General features: G+C 38.2%; 2 protein-coding genes across 4 annotated transcripts in view; both read left to right on the top strand.

The window, feature by feature from the left end:
- cd99 (CD99 molecule) overlaps nt 1-478 on the top strand; it is a 27,726-nt gene extending 27,248 nt beyond the window's left edge. For all 3 annotated transcript variants that reach the window (XM_047802920.1, XM_047802918.1, XM_027161679.2), the window contains one exon: nt 1-478. This exon is cut by the window's left edge and continues 498 nt beyond it. The gene's annotated coding sequence lies outside the window, so the exon portion shown is untranslated.
- Nucleotides 479-1,584: 1,106 nt separating this feature from the next.
- The window catches only part of gyg2 (glycogenin 2), a 30,641-nt gene continuing 21,436 nt past the window's right edge, over nt 1,585-10,789 (top strand). The window contains exons 1-7 of the mRNA XM_027161666.2: nt 1,585-2,710; nt 4,410-4,551; nt 5,656-5,830; nt 6,705-6,867; nt 7,086-7,212; nt 7,471-7,738; nt 8,898-9,062. Coding sequence (XP_027017467.1) covers nt 2,704-2,710; nt 4,410-4,551; nt 5,656-5,830; nt 6,705-6,867; nt 7,086-7,212; nt 7,471-7,738; nt 8,898-9,062 — 1,047 coding nt within the window. The 5' untranslated portion in view covers nt 1,585-2,703. The remainder of the gene's footprint in view (nt 2,711-4,409; nt 4,552-5,655; nt 5,831-6,704; nt 6,868-7,085; nt 7,213-7,470; nt 7,739-8,897; nt 9,063-10,789) is intronic.

The raw sequence follows: 10,789 nt of genomic DNA, 5'->3' as shown, positions 1-10,789 counted from the left end.
GCAGCATTCCTTTTACAATTAGACACTCTGATAGTTAAAAACACTCAGACGGCTTTGTCTTAGAGGTATTACTCAATTTAAATTACTCTAGAAAAAATTCTAGAATGGAAAGAATGAGTGATTTTGTTCGATGTTGAGTTTTGTGTGTGTGTGTTTGTTATCTCAGTGTATGATGACTAAATGCTGCCTTTACTTTATGGACCTTCCTATTTAATTGATGATATGGACAGATTTTATGTTTCATGCCGTAAAGTAAGACTTATTGCTGTAGATGTCAGTATTTTTGTTTCATTTCTTTCATTTACTTAGCTTGAACCATGCATCATAAGACTGACACGATCCAGAGCTAAACGTAATCAATGCCGTGACTTCTTAACAACTGGAAATGTTTGGTCCGAACCTGTTATGACTGATGTACCACATTCTCTATCGAAGTGCTTTATGTCCAGCAATAAAACCATCGCCTTATCGTTATGAACCTTTGCGTTGGAGCAGATTTATTTTCCAAAAACAGAATGAACCGAAAGCAGAAAGCAATGTGGTGGACTCCTATTGTTAAGAAAGCTCTTGACACTGGAGACCTTCCAACATATCAATATCAAATATCAATACATATCAAAAAACATGCATTAAAATAAATATAAATAAAAATATATTAAAGGCAGAACTAGCTGCCAGAGATGTGCTGTTATATATAATGAATCAACACCTGTTCATTTTAGGGCATGATTAATTTATATATAAAACGTCAGTATCGCAACATGCTTAACATGACATTTGCAATAAAACACAACCTGACTACATAGTGATTAGTGATGTCATGCCAATCGTAGGACTGTTTCACAGGTTCTGTGATTGCTGTATCTTTTTTCACAGAACTTATGCTAACTAGCGTGTACATGTGTGACGTTAAACGTTATAACTTCGATCGTTACACGTTACGTTGCGTCTGGTAACAGTCGCATGACTGGACATGACATGTTCTGATGACAAGGTCATGTTTAGGTCGGCCTTATGACACAGGGTTCAAGAAAGCTGTTTGTGTTTCTTTCTTTCATTCTTTCTTTCTTTCTTTCTTTCTTTCTTTCTTTCTTTCTTTCTTTCTTTCTTTCTTTCTTTCTTTCTTTCTTTCTTTCAATACAAAAGTACTTTTAAGATCCTTTTAAGTTTTTGTCCCATGCTGTTCACTTTGAAAACTAGCACTAACGACAGAGTTTAATGAGGGAGCTGCATACAATTTGTATTTTTACACTTTTTTTCTTGTGTAAATATTCTAATAGTCATGTAGCTTTTGTCACCAATTATGCTTGAATTGTACAAATTGTTATCAAGAAGAAGACTAAACATCTGAACAGTTGTGTTATTTATGTGCCTGGTTGAGTGAATAAAGAATAAACATGAGAAAGTCCATTGACTTTTTCGAGATGTCGAACCTTGGGTTTGTATTAAAGCTTACACAGAGATGTGTGTCTCATAAAAAGACTACAAATCGTACATTTCAATGCAAAATATATCATCAGTTAATACGTTGCAGTTTCCTGTGTGGAGATATTTATTTATCATTTATGGAAGGAGTCTGTGGTCAGTTTTTGTCTGGTTAACTTAATGAAAGAACAAGAAGAGGTTGGTGAGGAAATGACTAATTTCACAGACGTTCCACAACATAAGTTCAACTATAAATGGGTAAAAAAAAAGTATTGTTATATTGTTTAATGAATTGAAAAATGGAACTGTAAGAGTAAAAGTTAGGCCTTTGCATATAAGTGAAGATACTGTAAGTCTTTGGGAGACGTTTAAAGAAAGTCAGGGTGCTGCATAAAACCACCATATTGTGGACTCTTTTCTGATATTACACTTACTGTAAAGCTCGATCCCTTAGTCAGTTGATTTGGAAATCTAGCCTACTAATACACATTCTTGAAGGTTCACATCAAGACTCGTCTTTGTTCTGGCTTGTACATTAGGTGGTGGAATGTAGAAGTAGAAGTTCCTCTAGATGTCTGACGATCTGAGTCACTTCTGAGTCTTCATTCTTACGACGTGTGAAGACATACCTCTTCTCCAAATACTTAAAAAAAAATAAAATAAATGTGTTCTTCTTGCTATATTCGATCCTAGTCGAGTTTTAGACAGAGAATAGACTTATTCCATGACCTAGTGAACCAGCGTCGATGTATTTATTTATAGAAACTTTGAAAGCACTTCTGTAAGACGTCCTGGATAATATCATAAATGTACTGATATGCATTTGTGTGACCATTTGTAGGAACGCTGTAAAGCTTAGAGGCAGAAATGTTCTTACATGAATACATTCTAAAGCTTATATTTGAATTCCTGCAGGTTTCCATGCCAACTGTGGTGGCGCAGTTAAATGACCAAAGTCTCATGACCCAGAGTCCACACTGAACTTTTTGTTTAACATGTCGTCACCCGGAGTTACTGCTATGAGTTTCAGTTTGCTTCACACCACACAGGGCATGAGCTCTGCAGCCTTGGATATAGAAGTGATTTCTAGATATAGCCAGTCAGCTTGATTCTTGGAGAACGCAGAGCGACACAGAGTGACGGTATCAGTCCTTGGCACAGCAGCCGGCTATAAACAGAACGTATTTCCATGCTGGATTTCGTGGCCTGAATTTGATTCCAGTTATAAAGACAGCAGAAAGCATAAGGCAAAAAAAAAAAAAAAAAAGAAGATAGAAAATGTCAGGTAAGGGCATGAAAATAACTCATGAAAATAACTCACTTAAAAATGATTTACATTTCATTTTTCTGATCAGAAAATAAGAAATGTATTACAGAGACTATTATTCCATGTATTCTATTATACCAAAAACCTTGTATATGTACTACATGTATTCAGTATCTAGAACCCAGTCTATTTAATTAGCACCCTTTATAAAGTCTACTGAATAAACTCTTCTTATCAAAAGCATGAATTACAATATTAGTTTTCGGTCTGCATGGCAACACAGTACTTCGGTTATTATGACCTTGATTGCCATTCAGTATATGGTGACATTTCATTCATGTAGCAGCCATCTGTTTCTTTGGTCTTGTGGAGAGAAGGTCAGAGAGACAACACTGCCATTAATCAAATTTCCGAAGGCTTCGGACTCATCAAGCTCCCATCAAAGAACACTTTGTATTATTAAGCTATAGCACTGGCTGTCCAGACTTGGACAATGTAGTGCTGACTTATTGTCATTTCTCTCCAATGATCCATCTGGTATGAGAGACAGATGGAGAAGATACTCAAGCTCTGAACACTAGGATATTATATCCAGACCGTTAAATGAGTAGCTCAGAGAACAAAATAAAATGTAACTTGTTAATTAGGCTGTTTGGAATTTATACACATGAGGCAGTTGATTTGACAATTAGGTGAAAATACTAAAACTTCTAAGCATCATGACCAAAAATTGTTAGAAAACATAGCTAAATTAACAGCATCATAAATACCAAGGTCTGAAACAAAAGAATATGCTGAACATTATCCATCCAGTAGAGCACCATTAAATTCAATTATTTAAAGAATGGAGGTCCAGTGGCAGGTTCTCACGCTCTAATTGCCACGGTTTCATTACTGGGCATGGAGCTAACCCAGCCAATGAAGAGCTAATTCTCAGCACCGGTCCCAAACCCGTAAAAATAATGAGAGGCCTGCGTTAGAAAGGGCATCCGGTGTAAATCTGTGCCAATTCAGATATGTGGACCAGATGATCCGCTGTGATAACCACATGAGTGAACAACATTAAAAAAAAGAAAAAGAACATCCATGTCCATCCATGACATGTCTAGAAGAGGCTGTCCACTAGATATCAGGGTTAGTAGGGGATTAGTTAGAGAAATAACCAAGAGAAGAACGGTAATGCTACAAACACCAAGTTTCACCATGACAAGGGTATTTTCAGGTTCTTGATTAAAGCTTTGTTTCAAGGCCAATAAATTAAATTATGGTTGCATCGGACCAAAGAAACATTCACAATGAACCACTCTTCCAGAAAGCCCAGCATGTGGAGTATCTGGGGTTTGAAAGTGAAAGTGACGTGACATACGGCTAAGTATGGTGACCCATACTCAGAATTTGTTCTCTGCATTTAACCCATCCAAAGTGCTCACACACAGCAGTGAACACACACGTGGAGCATGGAACATTTATGCTGCAGCGCCCGGGGAGCAGTTGGGGGGTGGTTCGGTGCCTTGCTCAAGGGCACCTTCAGTCATGGCTGGACCGAGTCTCGAACCCACAACCTTAGGGTTAGGAGTCAGACTCTCTAACCATTAGGCCACAACTTCCCCGTTTGAATGTTGTGTTCCACCATCTGAGCTGAGGATCTCTCCAGCTTCTCCAGATTTACCCTTTTCACATCTTGTCAAATACTTTCTTGTCTGTCATTCTGTATTAGAGGCTAAACAGGCCTTTGTGACACTGGCTACTAGTGATGCCTACATCATGGGGAGTCTAGTGGTGGGCAAGTGCTTGCGAAGGCATGGAACAACTCGAAAACTGGTGGTTATGGTTTCTCCTGACATTAGCAGAGAGGCACGGTAAGTGAAAATGGCTACTTCATTACTAAAGGACAGATCAAACTAGAATTATTTCATTTGTGGTTAACATGGTTAACAAGGAACCTGCTAGCTTTCTTTCAAGATGTAAGAGTTTATTGTCATATGTACATCTGTTACACCATACAATCATAATCTTACTACTGTATATGAATCCTCCCAGCAAACTATTACATACAGTAAGTTATAAGGAGGCGAGGAAAGAAACAAAGTGACAAAAGACATAAATGACAAATTTACAAAATGCCAGAATGACTATAAGTGCAAAATCCAAAAAATCCAAATGATGTGCATGGTTTTAAGTGTAAAGTGTGCAGTGTACACATAGAACACATGCATGTGCAAAGTCCTGCAGTGTTTATGTTAAAAGTATAAGTGCCGTAAAAATATAACTAAAAGATGATCTTTAATCTAGACAGAAATGAAAGGATTCACTCCTCCTTCATTAAGTCTTCATTAATACGTGTTTTTGTAAATACCAGAGTATTTTATTGGTAGAAAGTGTTTTAACTCAAACATTTGACAAATGTTATTTGTGAAGGCTTTTTTGCATCACAAAATATTAGACCAAGGAGGGACATTTAAAAAATAAATAAATAAATAATAAGCTGTACTTTACCTGTTTTGTCATTCACTCTTTAAAGGAGAAGAACCTTTTACAGTAAGCATCCAAGTAGAACAACTTATTGATACAACAAATTCTTTACAGGGAACTTTATGTGGGCTTTAAATGTTATACAACATCCCAACAGGTAGATTCCAGTTGTTGAATATTCTGTAAAATATCTATAAGAATCCTAGAAAAATCCCCTTGAGTCAAACTAACACCTCTATATCTTTACAAGAATAGTTCATACCTAGAAGTATTAACAGTCCCAACAATCTAGCTCTTAATATGCGTAATTTTTTTGTATGTTTCTGATTTACATATTTTTTCCAAACTCGATTCCTTGATGTGCGTAAACACACGCGCCTTTTATTGCTTTCTAAAAGTGACACTGTCACTTTATTATTTAATATGTCACGGAATTGTTCCGGATGATTTAAATGATTCATGTGCAGCTGCTGTCTTGTATACGTCTCCAGTTTGTCTTTGGAAGACGTGTTTGATGAGGTTATAGTGGTGGACATGTTGGACAGCAGGGACAGGGCTCATCTCTTCTGGCTAGGACGTCCAGACCTGGGCGTCACATTTACCAAGCTTCACTGCTGGACGCTTATACAGTACACCAAATGTGTGTTCCTGGATGCCGATACACTTGTGAGTAGTTAGTAGGAAATAACTTTTAATGCATCTGTAGGTTGTATCATTGTGTTTGGACCATGTGAAAAAAAATTTAAGATGATTGACATGGATCAGTGATATATGGTGGATGTGGTACCGTAGTGGTTAAGGTCTGGACCTTAGGTCTGAAAGTCTTGTGAGTTCAAATCCCAAATCCACCAACTGCCATTGTGGGCCCCTGAGCAAGGCCCTTAATTCTCAATTGCTCAGTTGTATAAAATGAGATACAAATAAAAGTCACTCTGGATAAGGGCGTCTGCCAAATGCCATAAATGTAAATGTGGCCCCAGTGCAAATGATCTGAAATAAAGGGTCATTTACACAGCAGCGTTTGTTCGAAAGAGCTACGAAGTGCGACATGGAAATAGATAATGAAGATTTACAATATACCAAACATGTTTCCTTTGCCAACAGAACAAATAGAGAGATGTGTATTCAAAATCTATGAACCAGAAAAAGAGTTGTTACAGTGGCTTAGTGGTTAGCACGTTCGCCTCACACCTCCAGGGTTGGGTCGATTCCTGCCTCCGCCTTGTGTGTGTGGAGTTTGCATGTTCTCCCCGTGCCTCGGGGGTTTCCTCCGGGTACTCCGGTTTCCTCCCCCGGTCCAAAGACATGCATGGTAGGTTGATTGCTGTATCCTGCCTTGATGCCCGATGCCGCCTGAGATAGGCACAGGCTCCCCGTGACCCGAGAAGTTCAGATAAGCGGTAGAAAATGACATTGATACAAACTGGTGATTTGCAGTTCTAACTACTCTAAGAAGCTGCTATTATTATTACTATTAAAAAAAAATGAACATCTTCTGACCGATTTAACGGAAGTACATCCTGGATGCATGTTCTTGCAGGTGCTGTGTAACGTGGACGAGTTGTTTGAACGAGAAGAGCTCTCGGCAGCTCCAGATCCAGGTTGGCCCGACTGCTTCAACTCTGGCGTGTTTGTATTCAGGCCATCACTGGAGACCCACTCACGCCTGCTGGAGCATGGCAGGACGTGTGGCAGCTTTGATGGTGAGGGTGAGGGGGAAAAGAAAAGCAGAAAAAGGAGAAGATTATAGTACAGTGCACAGGATATATAACTAGAACAGAGGTTACTGAAGATAAAGGAGCGATTGATATTTCATACTTAGTGCTATTTACGAGTTTAAGGTTGAGAACTTTAATGAGAAACCCATTAAAAGTCACAAGTACTGTTTTAACCTTATGTTTTCTTGTTTGTTTGTTTTTAGGAGGTGACCAGGGAATTTTAAACACTTTTTTCAGTGACTGGGCAATAAAGGACATCAATAAGCATCTACCGTTCATTTACAACCTCAGTGTCAATGCAATCTACACTTATTTACCAGCTTTCCACAAGTACGTACTCAACGGAATGATCAAGAACCATCTTCTCTGGCTGCAAAAGCAAAATATCAAAAATACTCAAGGATATCTTAAAGGGATTTTCAAGCATTTTTAGAATACCATAGAAAAAAATTTCAACATGTTTCCTTTTAGTGAAAAAAATCAGTACAATCCAATGGAAGTTTGTAGAAAAAAGAAAATGGAGAAAGATATTATGTTGAAAACACTTGAGTTTTCATTTCCATCGGTCTCATTGTATACTGTATGCAGGTATGGCCATCAAGCAAGGATCGTCCACTTCCTGGGAAGGAACAAGCCTTGGCATGTTTCATACAAGCAGCAACCGTCCACTGAGGTTGCTCAATGGGATTCCAACAGGAACTTGGAGAAATTTGTCAATCTATGGTGGGCAGAGTACTACAGTCACACAAAAACACATGTAAATGTGTCTTATGAGCTCAAGGATGCTGAACCGATCGAGCAGCTGGAAATGTTAGCGGCCGCACCATGTTCCACCCATGTAGCCGCTTTGCCTCATGTAAGTCCACAGTTGTGTTTCAGATATATCATATCTATTTTCACAACATAGAAAGTATAAAAAATTAAATGTATTAAATGTTTATGCACCATGTACTGTTGAATAATAGATTCTGATTGCTCAGAAAGTGTCCACTTATTTTCTGTAACAGGGACTTGGGACTAGTATGGTGGACACTACACATACGATTTTATTGTTGTAAGGAGATGTTTCTTTAGCGGGGCACGGTGGCTTAGTGGTTAGCATGTTCGCCTCACACCTCCAGGGTTGGGGGTTCGATTCCCACCTCCGCCTTGTGTGTGTGGAGTTTGCATGTTCTCCCCGTGCCTCGGGAGTTTCCTCCCCCGGTCCAAAGACATGCATGGTAGGTTGATTGGCATCTCTGGAAAATTGTCCGTAGTGTGTGAGTGAATGAGAGTGTGTGTGTGCCCTGTGATGGGTTGGCACTCTGTCCAGGGTGTATCCTGCCTCGATGCCCGATGATGCCTGAGATAGGGACAGGCTCCCCGTGACCCGAGAAGTTTGTATAAGCGATAGAAAATGAATGAATGTGTCTTTAGCAATTTTGGAAGGATTCTGCAGTTTCAGAATTTTGTAACTGTAAAATTTTTAAACAAATCTTTGACTTTCTTAGTAACAAGAGAAAAAAGAGAGACTAGTGACTGGGGTTTATAGTTGCTATAGGATAGGCGATAACAACAACTCCTGGATATTTGACCACATTAAATGTAATTTGAAATGGAGAATAATGTTATTGAATCTTGGTAAATTGGTATAAGATAAAATTTCCTATGACAGCACACCCCTTAGTGTTTTATTCTTTTATATTATAAAGACAACAACAACAACAACAACAACAATAATAATAATAATAATAATAATAATAATAATAATAATAATAATAATAATAATAATAATAATAATATACAGAATTATACGCAGATGCTTGGTTACTTATGAAAGGGCTTTCTTTCTGAAATTTTTAAATGAAATTGAATCAGAGCTCTGATTTACATTACAGTCCACTAGAACATGTATGAGCTTTGCATATATATTTGCTCAGCATGCTTTAACACACAAGACAGGGTCAGAGTCCATTTCTGGACATGTGGAGGTAGATCTCTGCTTATTTGTCTGTTGTTTGTTTTTTTTGCTCTAGAGGTCACCACCCTCTGCAACATCACCCACCGCTCCTCCTCATCCTCACAGTTGTGAATCCGTCTCTCAGGCCGAGGACAGAGAAGAGAGAATACCCAGTGAATCACTCGGGAAGCTGACGTTGAATGCGTCAAGCTCAAGTACATGTCATCAGCTGGAGGAGACGGTGAGAGGAGTCATTTTGAGCTGTTTACATTTACACTTATTCAAATGGAGTACGCTTTTATGCAAAACGACATTCAAGTGAGAATCCGACTCAGGCGTACTGTATATACGCGAGCAGTTAAAAATGTATCTCAAGGACCAAATAGTGGCACTTCAGCTCTCTCAGTTCCTAGATTTAAACTTATGATCTTTGGTTGCTTCCCTAATGTAGATTAGAAATTAGAGAGCATTGAGTTCTGACATCACTCACCGAATCTGCATTTCAGCTCAGTTCAAGCGTCCAGCATGTACTTAAAATAAGAATTCAGACTGACTACAAGCTCTACAATGTTTAAGGTTCTGGGTTACTGATCAGAAGGACAGGGGTTCAAGCACCAGGCCTTTAAGAATGCCCTTAACCCAATATACATGTATATAAAGCACTGTTACATCCATGTCTACCAATCCTAACAAGCATATATGTGCGTTTATGTGTTCACACACTTTGGTTACTAGTCTCATTTTTTCAATTTCTTTTAAATGATATGTATTAGCTAGCTTTAGCTTACAGTAAATAGTGTTGTAAAGCATGTTATTGTTTCAGAATTGTGTTGGAATTCCTTGTCTTCTTCTTCTTAATATTATTATTATATCAAGAACAACATACTAGGTAAGAGCTGGTATTTTCTCTCTCTTCTAGTCTTGTTTGTAGACAGAGATTCTCACCTAGATTTGTGTTGCTAGTGAATCGTTGTTTCGAAGATTTATCAGTTTATTTGTGTGTAGGAAGATGCTGTAGTTCCTCCTCTTAATATTTTAGCAAAGCAGTTTTGCTATTATTAATCATGAAATATTTCCAGATCACTATCATGTCATATCATTAGTGTAGCTGTGTACATTTGGCCTACGTCACACAGTGTCACGTGGATGTGGGTATCGAAGCATGAGTAAGTTACCATGGAATCTATGATATCTACTAATATATTATTGGAATTGGTATTGATGTATCCCTAGTAAATGCAACTGCACGCACACACGCACTCACACACACACACACACACACACACACACACACACACACACACACACACATACACACACACACACATAAAAAAAAAATCCATCAAAAAAATTTGAGAATGACTCAAGGGTGAGAATGGAACTCATCAGCCAGAGCAATAATGGGCTTGCTTTATGTGAAAGACTCTCCAGCAACAATATTAGCTCTGCAATGACCCTCGGGCTGTGACACACTGTGACAAATGAAGTCGCAGACGTTGCATCGTGCTCCTCTTCAAAAAGGAATTGCAATTTTTCATTTTTTGCTAACTGGAGGACATTTGGCATCAGGGCTACAATTTTATCAAAGAACATCTCCCTCGTGCCCTGAATGTTTTTCACGGTAAAGATAAAGATAAAATTCTCTACGACCACACCCTAGGCCGTTGGCCAAATAAAACCTTTACTCTGTTTACATCTCGGGTCCAGTAATCTTGATCACTTTTTCATATAGAGTTTAAAATCTCAGAGCACTTTATATAAATAAAGGATTAAGACTTTTATTTTTAACATACACAACCATACAAAGTACAACATAAGCATTGAACAACACAAAAAAATCTACCTGGGTATGTGGAGTAGTATTACTTACACCACCCTGAGGTCCACTGACACCATTTCCAGCAGTGGTTATTTCTCTTATACTATTCTCTTAGACTACTATCAGATCTGTTAGCACAGGGTTGCACA

The sequence above is a fragment of the Tachysurus fulvidraco genome, chromosome 18 (assembly GCF_022655615.1).
Source record: "Tachysurus fulvidraco isolate hzauxx_2018 chromosome 18, HZAU_PFXX_2.0, whole genome shotgun sequence".
Lineage (NCBI taxonomy): Eukaryota > Metazoa > Chordata > Actinopteri > Siluriformes > Bagridae > Tachysurus > Tachysurus fulvidraco.
Note: the sequence above shows the minus strand (reverse complement) of the source record. Positions and strands in the feature narration are given on the sequence as shown.